General features: G+C 40.3%; 2 protein-coding genes across 2 annotated transcripts in view; both read left to right on the top strand.

Moving 5' to 3' along the window:
- TMED10 (transmembrane p24 trafficking protein 10) overlaps nucleotides 1-7,890 on the top strand; it is a 37,720-nt gene extending 29,830 nt beyond the window's left edge. The window contains exons 4-5 of the mRNA XM_080807353.1: nucleotides 6,586-6,712; nucleotides 7,130-7,890. Coding sequence (XP_080663479.1) covers nucleotides 6,586-6,712; nucleotides 7,130-7,251 — 249 coding nt within the window. The 3' untranslated portion in view covers nucleotides 7,252-7,890. The remainder of the gene's footprint in view (nucleotides 1-6,585; nucleotides 6,713-7,129) is intronic.
- Nucleotides 7,891-15,303: 7,413 nt separating this feature from the next.
- NEK9 (NIMA related kinase 9) overlaps nucleotides 15,304-18,719 on the top strand; it is a 36,804-nt gene continuing 33,388 nt past the window's right edge. The window contains exons 1-2 of the mRNA XM_080808043.1: nucleotides 15,304-15,660; nucleotides 17,928-18,105. Of these exons, the coding sequence (XP_080664169.1) occupies nucleotides 15,442-15,660; nucleotides 17,928-18,105 (397 nt within the window). The 5' untranslated portion in view covers nucleotides 15,304-15,441. The remainder of the gene's footprint in view (nucleotides 15,661-17,927; nucleotides 18,106-18,719) is intronic.

The following is an 18,719-nucleotide window of genomic DNA, read 5'->3' on the forward strand; positions in this document are numbered from 1 at the left end:
GTTGGGGCCTCTGCCTTCGGTTCACATCATGGTCCCAGGGTCCTGGGATCGAGCCCCATGTCGGGCTCTCTGCTCTGCGGGGAGCTTGCTTCCCCTGCTCTCTCTCTGCCTGCCTCTCTGCCTACTTGTGATTTCTGTCTGTCAAATAAAGAAATAAAATCTAAAAAAAAAAAAAGAAGAAGAAGGGTAATTTCACATATTTTTGGAAATATGCAGGGAAAGGCTTTCTAAATTGCAGCTTTTCCAAGCGGTCCTGACCACTGCAGATGAGAGATAGCATGGTAGGGAGGACTTTCTCCTGAGCACTAGGTCACAGTAGATGCAGAGTGCTCTGAAGAAGCCTTGCTTCAGGACACCAACAACACTTAATTATCTCCTATGAGAAAGTTGGCTCCTCTGAAGAAGGCATCAAATGGGGATGCTACACAAAGTATACATTGTGTGAGTTCAGGGGCCAAACTAGCGTGGGGAAAAAATCAATGTGACTATGACAATATATGATTATTAATTATGTGGCACGGTCTGAGTGCTGTAGGACTTTAGGAAAGAGGGAGTCGGTGTTGACGGAAGTGATTATAGGAAGCTTCACGGTTAAGGCTTGAAAGATAGGAAGGATTTGGGTACACTGAGTGGATAAGGCTTTTGGAAGTCAAAGGTATGGTTTTGCTTGCATTTTACAGCAGCAGAGCTTTACAGTTCTGATGCTGAATAAATGCTCTGGTGACCTTGTCTAGGCATTCAAGAGACCGGGGATTGCTAGGCCTGGTGTTCCACCCAGGGGACTTGATAACTGGAAACTTCAGTTTCATTTGTCAAATGAACTAACTCCTTTGTAGCTCTGGTACTCTTCATTGAATGGCCATTGTACCGTTCACAGGGGGAATGCTACCCTCTAGTGGACAACCTCTGGTACATAACATCAAGTAGGCTTTGCTTTCATCAAGCTGTTGGCAAAATACAGATCATCCTTCCAGGCTAAGGAGAGAGAAGTAGACGGGAATAATGGCGTGCCGTCATGAAACAAGCGTAATTTCACATTCTTACAGACAGTTTGAACATTAAATCACACATTTTAGGAGGAGCAGAACAACAGTCAGCGGGGATTTTTGATACAGGTGTTCTTGTTATCTTTTTGTACTGACTGTGATAAAAGTCTTGATGATACTCATTGAATACTTAGTCCTGGGCAAGCGAAGAGGGTCTTCCTGAGAATAGTGACAACAATTTACATAACATTTTTACTCTGTTAGTCTGTAAAAATTAAAATAATAGCAGTACGAAACCATGGAAGTTTGACTAATAAACTGGACAACTTACCCAGATCTTTGTGGCCTAATATAGCTTGATCACTTCACCTTTGATCCAGAAAAAACTTAGTGGAGTCTGCTAGTCTCTTTCATCAAACTTTTAGTACCTTCAGAATAAACTATAAACTCAGACTTGGATTCCAGTCTCCATTCCCATCAAGCTCTGAGAACTTGGGCAAGTTATTTAACACTTTGAATCTTAATTTACTCATCTGAAAAATTTAGGGATAATAGTATTCACCTTATATAGGATTATGAGGATTAAGCAAGATTATAAGGTATAAAATATATACACATTGTGGATATATACTGATAGATCTAATTCTTTACACTACTTTCTTCATCCTCGGCTCAGTTGAGCTCCACCCGAATTTTTGAGCATTATATTTGCGATTACTAACCACCCTCCCCCAAGAATGGGTGTGTGTTGACACATGAGTACACGCACACGCGCGCGTACACACACACACAGATCAGACAATGTACAATCTAAACAAGATCTGCCTGCAGTGTCCTCCCTCCGTGTTTTGGTTTGCAAGTTCCCCTCAGCCTTGAATGTCTTTCTCTCTCATCTCTTTCAAAAGCCTACGTAATTTGTGAGACCCACCTCACCCACTTCCTGTTAAGCTTTCCTTTATCCTTGCAACTATGATTAATCTTGTGCTATTTTCTTTCCTTTTCACTTTTAGTGTGTACCTATGTTGTAGAAGTTAATATATAATGCCTTATATTATGGTTATAGCTTTTTATATGAGCCTCCCCACCAGACTATGAGCTTCTTAGGAGCAGAGATCATCATTTATCTTTGTTCCTTGCACATAGTAAGCACTCAAGAAAGCACTGTGGTTAGGGTCTTAAAATGTTTTTGTTTTTTTTTTAAGACCGCTTTGTACATTTTTTTTTTAATCTCTAGGTGTAGATTAGATGTAAATATATATCCATTATTACTGTTATTTTCCATTGAGTATCCATGATGTGTTAGATGGTTGGAATAGAAAGTTGGTTTTCAGCATTGTTTGAGTCTCTTGGCAGTTATTTAACTTTCCTAGATTTAAAATTAATATCAAGTAAGTAAAGCTGTTTGTTAGGCAGAGATGTGTTTTAGGGAAAGAGACCTTCATCCCACTCATAGAAGGCTGAAATAATTTACCAAATTAAGGAAAGGGTTGAGTAAGGGTTATTTCATTGAGGAAATAACATCAACAACATTTCCAACATCAAGGAAAATGGGAATTGGGCTGTTTGGTTATGAATAGAACTAGAGTTTGGAGGAGGACCTCTACTGGAAAGAAGTTGGGGAATTGAATGATTAAGTAAACAATGGCCTGTAGGCAGTATGGAATCCTGGGTAGCAGTTAAGAAGAATAGGTGAATCTATAAGCACATAAGTTTTTGGAAAGATCTTATTAAATGAAAAAAAGCAAGCTGTGGACAATGTGTGCAGTAGGACCCCCATTAATAAATATGGTTTTAATTGTGTGTTTCTGTGTACATTTATATGTGCACCAAAGCATAAATAGCGTGTATCTTTCTAGCGAGGTCTAGAAAGATACACACCAAAATGCATGAGCATGGTTACCTTTGAGAAGGAATGTGTGAGTAATGGGAATTGCGGAGCCACGTGAAGGTAGGCTTTTTGTTTTTGTTCCCTTTGCTTCTGAATAGTTTACATGTGTAGCAAGAGAACATGTTTATGTGTTGCTTGTACAACAAAAAAATAAATGAAACGTCAGAAAAGGAAAGGATTGGGAGCAGGATTTTTGGTCTGTAATCTACAAAGGCCATCCTCAATACCAAGTTTACTCGGTTTTTCAGGTTTTAGGGCATTTCAGGTTTTAGGCATTTGGCCTATTGTCATTTAACAGAAAAGGTGAGGAGGGTTACAAGTAGGCTTCAAAGTATTTTTTTTTTTTAATTTTTATTTCTTTTCAACGTAACAGTATTCATTGTTTTTTCACCACACTCAGTGCTCCATGCAATCCATGCCATCCCTAATACCCACCACCTGGTTCCCCCAACCTCCCACCCCCCGGCCCTTCAAAACCCTCAGGTTGTTTTTCAGAGTCCATAGTCTTTCATGGTTCACCTCCCCTTCCAATTTCCCTCAACTCCCTTCTCCTCTCCATCTACCCTTGTCCTCCATATTATTTATTATGCTCCACAAATAAGTGAAACCATATGATACTTGACTCTCTCTGCTTGACTTATTTCACTCAGCATAATCTCTTCCAGTCCCATCCATGTTGCTACAAAAGTTGGGTATTCGTCCTTTCTGATGGAGGCATAATACTCCATAGTGTAGATGGACCACATCTTCCTTATCCATTCATCTGTTGAAGGGCATCTTGGTTCTTTCCACAGTTTGGCAACCATGGCCATTGCTGCTATAAACATTGGGGTACAGATGGCCCTTCTTTTCACTACATCTGTATCTTTGGGGTAAATACCCAGTAGTGCAATTGCAGGGTATTAGGGAAGCTCTATTTTTAATTTCTTGAGGAATCTCCACACTGTTCTCCAAAGTATTTTTTTTTTTTTTTTTAAGAATATTTCCAGGGGCGCCTGGGTGGCTTAGTTGGTTAAGCTTTTGCTATCAGCTCAGGTCAGGATTGCAGAGTCCTGGTGGGCTCCTTGCTCAGTGGGGAGCCTGCTTAATCCCTCTCCCTCTGTGGCTCCCCCTGCTTGTGCTTGTCCCCCCACCCCCCGCCCCATCAAATAAACAAAATCTTTAAAATAAAGAATATTTTCAGCTGGCAGAGGCATGGCCATAGTTTCACTTCCAGTTCTTTTTGCAAGTTTCTGTTTAGAGAGCCCTAAATCATTTATCGCTAAAGAAATTTCATGCCATTGCTTTTATACTATCTCATTCAGGATGCTTTGGAGATAAAAGTATAAACCAGGAGGGAAAATGTTAAACAGACGAAAGCTGAGGTTATTATATATATATATCTTGTATTGATATCTTTTCCCTGGGGAATTTTTTTGCTCTGTGGCTCTATACAAGATCAACAGATATGTATTCTAAATTAATGACAAAATTTGGCATTTGGGCATTAAGCTAGGAGAGTTAGCTAAATGCATTAACTATTAGTTAAATGTTATAGTCCGTTAGCTTCATTCTGTTTCTAGCTGTCAGTTATGTCATTAATTCTAAGCCAGCACTTTACGAATGTAAGAAAATGTACATCTAGTCTGAGAAAACTTAGGTGGATCATTGCAGAGTCATCACATTTTATGTACCTTACTTAAATATAAGCTTAAGGGATGCCTGGGATGGCTCAATTGGTTAAGTAGCTGCCTTTGGCTCAGGTCATGATCCCAGAGTCCTGGGATCGAGTCCCACATCAGAGTCTTCTCTCTCTCCCTCTGCCTGCCACTCTGCCTGCTTGTGCTCTCTCTCTCTGTGTCAAATAAATAAATAAAGTCTTTAAAAAAATACATAAATAAATAAATACTTAATTTTTATATCCACATCCTAACAGCAATTTCTAGTTTCATTTTAAGTGACTTTTTAAATTTTTTTTCTAAGATTTTACTTATTCATTTGAGAGAGAGAGAGAGAGGCAAAGAGAGCACAAGCAGGGGGAGAGGCAGAGGGAGAAGGAGAAGCAGACTCCCCACTGAACTGGGAGCCAGACGTGGGACTTGATCCCAGGACCTGGAGATCTCAGACTGAGCCAAAGACAGATGCTTAATCATCTGAGCCACCCAGGTTTCCCCAAATAACTTTAATTTTCAGTGACTTCACATGTTCAGTGCAGAATGTAGATGAGCAAAGAGAGCATAAGAACACCCTTAAACTTTTCCTGTTCATCCCATGTTAACTGCTGTTAACATTAACTGAAAAAGAACAAAGAAGGTGAATTGGACAAAAGAGAAGAAAAGGTAGGGAGTTCTATAGAGAACATAAAATAAATAGAGAGTAAAGAAGCAGATATAGAAAAAATTTTTTAAAGATTTTATTTATTTATTTGAGATAGAGTGAGAGAGAGCATGAGCAGGGGAGCAGAAGGAAAGGGAGAAGTAGAATCCCCACTGAGCAGAGAGCACGACGCAGGGCTCGATCCTAACACCTCGGGATCATGATCTGAGCTGAAGGCAGACGCTTAACTGAGCCATCAGGCACCCATAGAAAAAGAATTTTTGATGAATTCTCTATGTAGAAAAGATCTAAGAGCAACTGGTATATGAGTTTTAAGATCTAGAAAACTCTGGTGGTATATCCTCATTTTAAAAGTAAATCACAGTCTTAGATTGATAGGAAAAAAAAAACAAAAATAGAATAATGAAATCTTTGCTTTTGTCATATCTGCCTTTAGTTACGAGGTACTCTTGGAGGTTTCACAGTGGTCTAGGCTGAGAAAGGAAAACAGTTCATTTCTTTCTCACATCCTTCCTTCTTTAGCATACAGGGAAGTCCTCGGAGATTTCTTTTGATAACTGGCTGTGTAATTCTTAAAAAATATATATATATAGTGTTTTTTGTTTTTGGCTTTTTTGTTTTTTGGTTTCTTAGCAAAGCTAGGATTCATCTGGGCTCTGGAGCTCTGATATAAACCCTAAAGCTATTGTGGGATTTAAAGGAGCAAACCAGAATTCTTTAATTTTACAGTTTGAGTTGTTATCTTGATGTTATAGTTACATATACTCTCATTCCTGTGCATTGTGTATTGGGAATTTGGAGGGTTTTCTTTTAAAATCACATCTGACTAATAATGACTTCAACTGTGCTGATAATGTTGTTTCTTTCTTGGACATGAGTAGAAGGTCAGTGTAAAGCCTGCTTCTCCCTCTCCCCCTCCCCCAGCTTGTGTTCCCTCTCTTGCTGTGTCTCTCTCAAATAAATAAATAAAATCTTTTAAACAATAAAATAAGAAATCTTAGGAAAATATTTTACTTTATAACCTACCATATTATAGTACTTCCAAGAAGGTTTTAATCAAAATTAAAGTATCAAAAAAGTCTGAGATGGAAACATAGAAACAGTTCGTGGGGAAGGACAGAAGCCCAGATTTTAAAATATGTTAGAGTGATAACAGAAGAGATTTTAAGTTTGGTAAAACTTTTTTTTTTTTTAAGATTTTATTTTTAAGTAATCTCTACATCCAACGTGGGGCCCAAACCCACAACCCTGAGATAAAGAGTCACATGTTCTACCAACCGAGCCAGCCAAGTGCCCCAGGTTTGGTGAAACTTTTAAAAGACTCATCTGTCACCTTGTGTTCTAGACTAAAGCAGTTTTGTCAAGGAGTGGGTTCATAATTCCTTTCTTTTCCAGATTGCCAAGGTTGAGAAGCTCAAGCCTTTAGAGGTGGAGCTCCGACGCTTAGAAGACCTTTCAGAATCCATCGTTAACGATTTTGCCTACATGAAGAAGCGAGAGGAGGAGATGCGAGATACCAATGGTGAGGGGAGAGCAGCTCTTGTTTCTTCGTAAAGGAGACCAAGCTCTTTTCTCAGTTTTGCCAGATGGGGATGAGGGGAATGGGATGATCACTTACTTCAGTGTTGCTACTTTTCCAAGTACATGAGCTTTGTTAGATTTTCAAGGCAATAGAAATTCCTGTGGTATGCAGTTGACCATATTCTCAGCTTACTGAGTATCAAACTGATCGTAGTAATCTTTGTAATTTTTAACATTTATATGTAGAACAGTGAATTTTTTTTTTCTTCCAGAACAGTGAACTTTTAAGGAAAAACAATCCAAAATCTACTGTCAGGTCTAGGGACTGAGTGAAGTTAATTATTTACTTTTCCCCCTGGCCGCCGTGTAGCCTGCTGAGCCTCACTTTGTTGCCTTATAACACTTTTATATTTTTTAGAGTCAACAAACACTCGGGTCCTGTACTTCAGCATCTTTTCAATGTTCTGCCTCATTGGACTAGCCACCTGGCAGGTCTTCTACCTGCGTCGCTTCTTCAAGGCCAAGAAGTTGATTGAGTAATAAGGCCCAGTCTCCTCCCACCTTGTATCTCGGCCAGCTGAACATCACTGGGACATGCCTGACTTAAGGCATCCTACTAACAGCACCATCAAGGCACATTGGAGCTTTCTTGCCAGAACTGATCTCTTTTGGTGTGGGAGGACAGGGGTTACTGCCTACACTCAACAAGTCAGTGAGAGACTTCTTTTTAACTTGGTAGCATTGGGACTAGTTTTGCAACAATAGGACTATTATTAGAGTCCTCTATAACAAAAAATAGGGGTTACCTAGGTAATGCCAAAGTCAGCATTTGTACTGGGTTTCCTCCTGTGATCTATTTGAACCATGTTTTCTTTCCTTTTCCTACTTGCTCACCAGCTTGGGCTTCCACTTTAGTTCCTTTACCAAGGTTTGTATGACCATGTTGAACTTGTTTCATTCTGATTGTCCTCTTTGGATTTCTTTGTGAAAACACACTTCGCTTTCTCTTGACCCTTAGCTGAAATGTTTAGGTAGCTTCTGGTGATTTCCTTTCATCAATTCATGTCTCTTGAAAGGGTGATAGATGGACACCTCATAGAAATGAGCTTTGTACTGTACATAACTCTTAAAGAGGACTTCATTTTAGAGAATTAAAATATTTGTGCTCAACTGCTTGAACCTCTTGTATTTATGTGTGTTTAGCTCTATGCAGTTTTATCAGGTGTGGATTTGTGTGATCACCACCGCAAGATAGAGAACAGTCCCAACTCTCGTATCCCTGTACTACTACTTTTTATAACCATAGCCACCTCCCTTCTTTTCCCCAAAGCCCCAACTTCTGGCAACCACTAATATGTTCTCCATCTCTAATTTTGTCATTTCAAGAATGTTTTATAAATGGAATCATACAGTATGTAACCTTTTGAGATTGGATTTTAAAACTCAGCATAATTCCCTTGAAATCCATCCACGTTGCTGCATGTTATCAATGGCTTGCTTCTTTTTATTGCTCTGGAGTATTTCATGGTACGCAGGTACCACAGTTTGTTTAACCATTACCCCATTGGAGGACATTGGGTCATTGTCAGTTTTTGGCCATTTCTACTAAAGCTGCTGTGAACATTCGTGTACAGGTTTTCATGTGAACATAAATTCTCATTTCTCTGGGATAAATAAATGCCCAAGAGGGCAGTTGCTGGGTTGTATGATAAGCACGTGTTTATTTTTGTAAGAAACCATCCTGCTCTCTTCTTGGAGTGACTGCCATTTTACCTTCCCACCAGCAACATGTGACCAGTCCAATTTCTCCAAATCCTCGCCAATATTTGCTATTGTTGTTATTTTTTATTTTAGTCATTCTCATAGGTGTGTCTAGTAATGCCTCATTATGGTTTTAGTTTGCATTTTCCTAATGGCAGATGATGTTGAGCATCTTTTCATGTGCTTATTTATGGTCCATATATCCTCCTCAATGAAATATCCTTTCCTATGCTTTTTACCCACTTTCTAATTAGCTTGTTTTTTCTACCAAGTTACAGAGTTCCTTATATATCCTAGATACAGGTTCTTTGTCAGATATGTGGTTGCTTGAATTTTTAACATAACTTCTAGCAAGGAAAATACAAGTAAAATTTACCAGCTACTCTTACGTGGCCGGTCACTGACTTAATTCCTGTCCTTATGTGTTCCATCTAGCAAATTAAGACATTTGGGGTCTAAGAAAAACACATCTGGGAGGATTATGAATAGAACAAATACTTGAAACTGAATGTTGCAAAAGCAAAGCCAAGAATTACTGTGGGAATGTAAGGTGCCTAAAGGCCATTAAGTAAGCAAGGTGTGGTTACAAATGACCATGTTTGTGGACAGTTACGAAAAATAATGTCACTTGAGAATATCTCCATTTCATCCACGAAAATGGATAGGAGTCTGTCCTTTCTGTAATCCCTTAACCCCTGCTGACTGTTACAGGGCTTTGTCTAACCGCAGAGGCAAGAATTACAGGATTTAGGGCATATAGCTCGCAGTTAAGCAGTGCATTAGAATTAACAGAACACTGTTGTGATGACCAGGGTAAAATACAAAAGTAAAAGAGGGAATGAGTTATGTTGTTAAAATCTCAGGCTGTTAATGTTCCAGCTACTGTGAACCCGAAAGCCCTTTATCCCCGACTCTTGACTTCTGTGAATGCCTCTGGTGTGGCATTAATTTGTGCAACATTGCCATCTGCTGGTGGGAATTGATTGGTACGGCTCCTGAGAACCTGGAGGCCAAATCCTGAGCGTAAGGACCGCGGATGTTGAGAAAGTCCATCTGTGGTATTACATACACTAGATGACAGAGGATACATCCAAGTGGGGAAAAGAATAACCAGATTTGTGGGTCAGATCCATTCTTAGAGGTCTGAAGGTCAAATTTTCTTCTGTACCTTTAGCCTAATAAGAAACTCTCATATTTCTGAATGGTGCCTTTCCCCTTTTTCAGAAGCAATGAAAGTTCTTCTGTTTTGACAAAATGGCAAAGAAAAAGGTAGGAGAGGAGAATATTTTATTTTAATGATGCTTTTGTTTCCAGGGGTGACTTTGTGAAACTGGGATTTTTTTTTTCCATTCTTCCCTTTTACTCACATGCCAAAAATACCAGCTCAGACACTTGTGCTTTCAGTTTAAAGTTCGTTGATAATTACACCTTCATTTTACCAAAAAAGTAAAAATTATTTGCCTTTGGTAGAAGGCTAGTGCAAGAGTAAATCAGCTTTAAAAATGAAGAGTTTATCTGCTTTCCTCCATTTCGAGCCTTTTCAACACAGTCTGTATAATACAGATAGGGGAATGATACAGTTTAAGCGCTGTTATACCATTGTCATAAATTCCTGTCATTAGCCATTTTTCTGTTTGCTTAATGGAAAGAGGCATGTGGGATTTCTACAGATTTGCTTGTAAATGTTGGATTGGGGATTTTTGTGTAAATTTTCTCAAATAAATGCTAGCAGAAACCATTTTAGGTGTATTGAGTATCTCTTTGTCTGAATTGGCAATAATTCTTCCATTTTCTTCAATTTTAAAGTACGGCAAGTTATCTGTGATAAATTAGGGAAAAGATTCTATGTGATTTACTACAGATCGATAAAGTTTATTTGAGCTAATATAATTTTATTATCTTTTATATATAAATATGTAAGCTATATATAATGTGTATGTAAACTTAATCATAATAATTAACATCTTCAGAAAGGCTAAAATAGGGTTCTGTAAGCCAAGCATTTTCTGTAGCTTCTCTCTTTGGGAAACTGCTGTTGGAATTATTTCCAGAGTGTCCTCTCCCTTACGTTCATTCTTAAAATTCCCCTCCCAGTTTAGAACCTCTCAGGACTTCTTTTTTGCCCATTACATCTATATAAAACCCAGTCCAGTGGGTTAAGGCCACTTTCTCCTTCCTTTTACTTACAGTTGAACATTTTTCATAAAGCTCCTTTCCAAGAGTCAACCTGAAGGCTGGCATCTTATTTACCCTCAACCTCCAGTCCTCCAAAAAACAGATAATTTGTCAGTGAATCTATAGTCTATAAAGTAGGGATTCCCAAATTTGAATATAACTTTTAATATCAAAAATGTCTTATTTCTCACTGATGATTTACTTTTAGGGAACATAAACGGTGAACGAATTCAGCCAAACTTTTAAATGAACTTAATCATCTCAGCAGTATCATATGCTTGTTAAATGGTGGTATGTGTTTGGCATATTAATTATTCAGTCTGCTGTAGTGGTATCCCACATAACATACACCCCATGTATAGTTTTAAATTTTCTAGTATCACAGTAAAGTGAAAAGAAACAGGCAAAATTAGTTTTTTTGTTTGTTTGTTTTTTTTAATTTTATTTATGTGACAGAGAGAAATCAGAGCTAGGCAGAGAGGCAGACAGAGAGAGGGGGAAGCAGGCTCCTGCCGAGCAGAGAGCCAGATGCGGGGCTCGATCCCAGGACCCTGAGATCATGACCTGAGCCGAAGGCAGAGGCTTAAACCACTGAGCCACCCAGGCGCCCCAAAATTAGTTTTAATAATACAGTCTAACATATCCAAAAGAGCATTTCAACATGTAGTCAATATAAAAATGATTAGTGAATATTTTACCTTTTTTTAAGATTTTATTTGTTTGACAAAGAGCACGAGCAGCGGGAACGGCAGAGGGAGAGGGAGAAGCAGACTCCCCACTGAGTAGGGAGCCCAATACGGGGCTGGATCCCAGGACCCCAAGACCATAACCCGAGCTGAAGTAAGGCACCCAACCGACTGAGCCACCCAGACACCCCACGAGTATTTTTCTTTCTTTATCTCATATAAAGTCTTTGAAGTCCATTGTGCATTTTACAGCTATAGCATATCTCCATTCGGACTAGCCGCAATTCAAGTGTTTAATAGCTGCATGTAGCTAGAGGCTAATATTGGAAAGTGAAGGTACAGACTTCGCTTGGTACTTTGGTAGATTTTTTAATCTTTACAGTGACTCTGTGGCCCCAGGGATCTGCCATTCACAAGTGGGAACTTCTGCTATATAGCATCCTGTTTACTTGTTAAAATACAACATAGATATATCCGTTTTTGACCAGAGGCAGTCTGAAATCAGTTATACCTTTAGAATGTTCAGTACTTCTGGATTTATGAATATTCAAAGGTTAGATGTTTAGTTTCATTTATATCCAGTATAATGAAGAACTGAGCATGAGTGTTTCTGTTCCATACTCTCTAAGAGAACAGGACGTTTGTCTCTTGAGCTTGTATCTATGCATTATAACTAAAACAATTTGTAATACCAGGCTAACCAAGCTACAGAAAACTATCATTCCTCATGGCAAAGATACCAGAATAAAATGAAAAAGCTGTGGCTGAAACCTCTTTACTCTCGATTTTAAGTAATTACTTTTTCCATTCTTTTAACTGAAAAAAAAAAACAACAACAAAAAACCACATTTATTGAACATATATTCTGTTTAATATGCTGAGTTAAACTCTGGAGAAGACTCAGATAAATAAGCAATACCTATCCTCAAAGTGCCTTGTAATGAATAGGAGGAGGTAGCTGAAATGGCCTCTATCCAGAATGATCTCCCTACTCTGTTTAGCCATCACTGACTTAACATTTTGCATATTTCTCCAGGAAGCCTTCATCAACCCAGCAAGTTTGGCTTGGAAAGATGCCCCTCTTAAATTCCTTTCTAGGAGCTTGTACTTACTATAGCACTGAAACAGTTGTAATTGCCTAGTTATTTGTTATATAGACTGTAAGCTCCATGAGAGTAGGAACCACGTTATTTTTGTTTTCTGTTGTAACTCAGCACCTGGCACAAGTTGGTATTCAGTGTTTGTTGAATGAATTAATTGAGAAATTTAAAAATATCTATGTAATCCGGCATACTGAAATGAAACCAACATAATGAAATCTGACAGGGATTATCAGTTGGGCTTGCGTTTAGGTTTAAAAAATATTCTATACAGAGGTGATAATGACCCAATATTTATCCATCAAATTTTTTTTTTTAGATTTTATTTATTTATTTGACAGAGATTGCAAGTAGGCAGAGAGGCAGGCAGAGAGAGGGGAGAAAGCAGGCTGCCCACCAAGCAAAGAGCCCGATGTGGGGCTTGATCCCAGGACCCTGAGATCATGACCTGAGCCGAAGAGAGGCTTAACCCACTGAGCCACCCAGGTGCCCCACCATCAAATAATTTTTAAGCTTATAATAGCAAGCACTTTTCTAGGCACTGATAAATAGTTGTAAATGAGTACAAAATCCAGGCTCTTGTGAAGTTTACATTCTAATGAATGGAGATAGTCAATAAAGAACATAACAAGACATCAGTATTTTCAAGCTTTGCAGATAAGTGATGTGATCTAGTGGAAGAGCTGTGTTACTTTGGATTGCTTTGGATGTGGAAAAGAAGCGTCGTAAAGTACAAGTATGGTATAAGCAGACTATTGTTACAAAGCCTAGTATACTAATAGAAGTATTCCACCCAGATCAAGGGAGACAGAAGTCCCTTGTGCTCTCCTATTCAGAGCCAGTGTGGAATGTTATACAGAGTGTAGGATATCATACCTTACAAGGGTCACTGATGAGCTGTAGAGAGGTCATAGGTAGGAGTGTGAGCTCATCCTTCACAACTCCCCTATCCCATTCTACCAGGTGTCTCATCCTCTGCTTGCTATCACTGTCCACCTCATGAAAAATCACAAAGTGAATCTTCTGGACTCATACTTACTTCATCAACCACATCTCAACTGATCACAAAGTTCTAAATGTTCCTCAGATGGGGCGCCTGGGTGGCTCAGTCTATTAAGTGTCTGCCTTGGGCTCAGGTCATGATCCTGGGGTCCTGGAATCAAGGCCTACATCAGGCTCCTTGCTTGGTGGGGAGCTAGCTTCTCCCCCTTCCCCTCCCCTACTCATACTTTCTGTCCCTCTCTCTCAGGTAAAATAATGAAATGTTTTTAAAAAGTTAAAAAAAAAATGTTCTTCAGATGGATTTCTCAAACCTGGACTTCCTTTCTACTCACACTGATAAATACTTCAGTGCCTCTTCTTTTCTTAGAATATAAATCGCCTCTTAACTGGTCTCCTTGCCTCTAGTCTTTGTCCTCCACATTGTTCTTTGTATACAAATATAACTTTGGTCTTATGTAAAGTGACTGTATTGTTTATTATCTGAGCTGGGCACCTGAGCAAAATAAAGCTCTGTTATTCCTGGGGGAAAGGTGTGAACTGGGACTTCTCTAGCAAATTGAGACACACAGTCACTAATCATATACTCCCCTGCTTAAAAATCTTGAACAATTTTTTATTGCCCACAGGAAAGCCAAACTTAACAGTTGAGGCCCTGTCTTCTCTTGCTTTCATACCACATATACCCTGGCCTCCAGCCACATAACTTTCTCTTGGTCCCAAAACATCATGCTCTCTGAATGGTGTGGATCCAGATTACTGGGTTTGACTCCCAGCTCTCCATACTAGCTGTGTAACATTGAGCAGGTGACTTAACCTGGGTTATCTCCGTTCCTTCTATAGAATGAAAATAATTTGAGGATTAAGTGGGATGACTACTTTAGCGTAGTATCAGGAACATAACACTTAATAAAAGTTAGCTGTTACCTCTGTGATGTTAGTCCTGTTCCTACAACTTTACAGATTAAAAAAAATAATAATAATCTTGGAGATGTAAAGTTGACCAAGATCAGTCACTGATGGAACATGTTTTTTCACTGTATTACAATTCTCTTAGTGACTTGCGGGTAAGGAGCATCTTCTTGTTTTCCCACCCACAGAAACACTGTCTGGCACCTAGTGCTTTAAAGAATGTTGCATGAGATGAGACGGTCAAAGATGTGGAGGGGCGCCTGGGTGGCTCAGTGGGTTAAGCCTCTGCCTTCAGCTCAGGTCAGGATCTCAGGGTCCTGGGATCAAGCCCCGCATCGGGCTCTCTGCTCAGCAGGGAGCCTGCTTCCCTTCCTCTCTCTCTCTGCCTGCCTCTCTGCCTACTTGTGATCTCTGTCAAATAAATAAATAAAATCTCTTAAAAAAAAAAAAGATGTGGAAATACACACGAAAGGAGAATGTTAAATCTGGGAAAAGAGTGTTAAGGAGAGTTGACTTGAATTACTTTTGGAGTTGCATAGAAGAGGAACCTAGGGTGGCTCTGGGAGCTATAACTGGGCCCACGGACTGAGGTGACAGGAGGCAAGCATTTCCGATTACTAGAGTATCTTCAGTATCTCACTAAACAAAGAGCACTGTTCAACGTGGAATCACTGCCCTTGAGATAGGCTTGGCGCCGCAAAGCGACTGGGCGACCTCCGGACCTCGAAGCTGTTTGGAACCTGGCCAGGGATCGGGGGCGGGGTCTACGCACCCGAAGACGACTCCCCTGCCGCAGCCTGAGGCCTCCGGTTCCCTATCCCTCACAGCGGCCGGTGGGAGGGAGGGAAGTCGGGACCGCGAGACTAAGCAAGTGGGCGAGCAAAGGCGGTGAGGGCGTTGGGGGCGGGGTGGGGGGGGAGAGAGTGACCGCCGGGCCGGAAGCACCCGGAACTGTTTCCGGGTCAGGGGGAAGGAGCCACCATGGAGCCTCGCGGGTTTGCGGGGCTGACGGAGCCGCGGGCCGGCGTCTGAACAGAGAGAGGCGTAGTGCGGCCAGCGCCGCTGGGGACACGCAGGCCGGTCCCGCAGCCGCCACCATGTCGGTGCTGGGCGAGTACGAGCGACACTGCGATTCCATCAACTCGGACTTTGGGAGCGAGTCCGGGGGTGGCGGGGACTCGGGCCCGGGGCCCAGCTCCGGCCCGGGGCCACGAGCCGCCGGCGGCGCGGCAGAGCAGGAGGAGCTGCACTACATCCCCATCCGCATCCTGGGCCGCGGCGCCTTCGGGGAGGCCACGCTGTACCGCCGCACCGAGGTAGCGGCCCCTGGCTCCGGCCGCCCCAGCCCCTCCTTCGCCGCCCCGCTTCCCAGCCCCGACCCAGTCCCGGCTTTGGCTGCGGCTTGCTCCTCGTCCTCACTTAGGTTTGCCTGGCCGCAGGGTGTTATGTCTCAGGGTCTTCTCCATTCTTCCAGCTCACCTGCACTGGGAACTGTAGATCACTGGTTTTACTGACTGGTCGTTTCTGTCGAACCCGGGGAACTGAGCAAGGCAGTGGACCTTCTCTGAGCTTTAGTTTCCCCATCTGTGCATTGGGGTTAATGATAACTATCCTAAAAAATAACCTTGATTTTTTAAGTTTAATTTTGAGGATCGAACGAAGGTACTTTGCAAACTGTAAATTAAAGTGGCATACGAATGTGAAGTCTTGTCAAAACTTCCTCTCATGTGTATAGCTCTCCAAGGTCGGGGTGGAGAGGAGGGGCGTAGCCTCAAAATTCCCACGTCAGTGGCAACTCCGTGTCTTTGCCGTTATCTTTAAGTTCAGGTATGAACACTTAATTGGAGATTTTTCTGGAAGATCAGTGGATTCGTCGTTGCTTTCTTCATCAGTGTTTATGCACGGGAGATACCTTTTCGATATATTCTGAGCCACTATTTCTTAACTTGGCTTGGCGGGAGGCAAGGACTCCTTTGAAAACCTGATGTAAACATAATCCCACCCTTCCCCCCATCCCCTATTGCATATATACAGATCCTTTGGAGAGATTCGTGGATCACTGACCCCCAAGTTCAGAGCATAACACTGATCTGAAATCCTGTAGTGGTGACTCTACTTCCAAAAACTAACCATCATTTGGATGTGATCCCTTAAGTCTTGAACTTGACTTTGGATGATGATGATTCATCCATAAGTGATCCATCTGCAGTTCTGGGGTGTGTTCCAAGCTAGCATACTTTTAAGGCTGAAAGATGGAGGAGAGGGGTGGTTGCAAGAGAAAATCTTCAAGTGTTTTTTATCTTAATGCAACATTAATGTATGATTTTAGGGTTACCGTTAGTATCTGTTTTTCTTATTTGTACTCATGAAAAAGAGATGAACATTGCTATTTCTGTTTTATAATTAAAGAAACTAAGACAGTATATTTAAATAACTTTACACTTCAATTAGAACTAAATCTTGGGCCAGAACAGAATTTCACATTTCCTCGCCCATGCCTCTCCAGCATGTTGATCTTGATTATTGAGGTTGGTTTTATGTTAAATTTGATTACACTTCCCAAAATTGGCATAGCATTATCCATATCACCGAATGTTTATTAGGTTTGTGAATTTACAAAGGGTTGATTAGAAGCAGCCCTTTCCCTCCAGAAGGTTATATATCAGTGGGAAGACCAGTTAGCCCTGTTAGTAAGAAAAGAGCATTTAAGTTGTATGTGTATATAAATGAGAAAGGATGCACAAATATCTTATCAGTGTATGAGTTCTGAAAATGAAGGAATGGATTGCACTGGATAAATGCACAGTAGAAGGTTTAATCAGGATATCTCCCTAAAAGGCCTGGCAGAATCATTTTAAAGGTTAGGGAAAGTGATTTAGGTGGGGATACTCCTGGGCTGGAGAGCAGTATCAGTAAAGAATTTGAGTGTTATAAGAGGGAGTGAATATTGGGAGCTGCAGATAAATTGTCATGGATAAAGAAAAATACATGACATGTAAAAGTTGTAGGAGACACAGAGTTGCAAAATAGGGCAGGTAAGGGAAGTGAATTCTAAGCCCTCAGGCATGACTTACTCTATCTAGAAAGCATAAATAGAAATCACTATAGAGAAATCTAAATTTATACAAGTAGAGGTAAGTTTAATATTTCCATTTTACAAGAAACTATGGTCAACTCTAAGTAACTACTCTGTCCAGTTCTCCATTTCTCCAGTATCCTCGCCCTACTACAGTGTTTATCATGACTAGAGGCAGTTTGTCATGATGTCCTTCAACAGAAATCTTTGAGATGTACCCCTAGCTCATATTTTTACCTGGAATTGACATCATGCAAATTAAGTAAGTGTAGCAACAATGTCACAGTATCTTAGTGCTTTACTTTCCCCAGTCCTGTAGTAAATGACAATGCTCAGTTGTATGAAAAACCATTAAATTCTGTTCCTGTTTTCTTTAAAGGAAAAAATAAAAGGAGTCAGTCTCTGCCCATCTGGGAAGTTTTTTTTTTCTAGGCTTACAGATCAAGGTGTGGATTCATTCTCTGCCAGGCTAGAGGAAAGCACGATACCTCTATTACTGTGTTGTAGGATGACTCATTGGTTGTGTGGAAGGAAGTTGATTTGACCCGACTGTCAGAGAAGGAACGTCGTGATGCCTTGAATGAGATTGTTATTCTGGCGTTACTGCAGCATGACAATATTATTGCCTACTACAATCACTTCATGGACAATACCACTCTGCTGATTGAGCTGGAATATTGTAATGGTAAGGTAAAATTCAGTGGGACCTCCTCTGGCAAGACATTGTTTTGCTTATACTTACCTTGAAAGGGAGAAGAAAATAAGAGGCATATACGTTGATTAAAAACTTTAAACAGATTGCTAGTTTAAGAGAAATAGTTCAAATAGTTTAAGATAAGAGTTCTTGGAGAATTTTTAAGTGATTTATGAAATAAGGGGAAGGATTTTCCCCTGCATACTCAAATTCTCTCCTAATGCTTCTAGTTCCGTCTTCAAATTATTTGTTGAGTTGAATTTTACATTCACTTTTCAAGGTTTTTTTCACATGAATTGACTTTAGTTAGGCATTAATGTTAGACATCTAATTAACCACTAGAGGCATAGTGTGGCTTGGCACTGCTTGATGTAATATTTAATGAAATCTTGTGATATTTATATCGACTCGGACAAAGCTATCCAGTTGAAAAGTGGTTCAAAGATCATAGCTGAATGAAAATGACACATAGCAATTCATGGCCTTAATTTATGTGGTCTCTGATTTCTTTGGACCATTTTGCTTGTAAGATAGCAGTATTAGCTCAGTCGTAGGAATATAGACTCAACCCATATCACAAACTCTATACTTCTTAACTCTGTAAC

Source organism: Martes martes, assembly GCF_963455335.1.
Source record: "Martes martes genome assembly, chromosome: 7".
Classification (NCBI taxonomy): Eukaryota; Metazoa; Chordata; class Mammalia; order Carnivora; family Mustelidae; genus Martes; species Martes martes.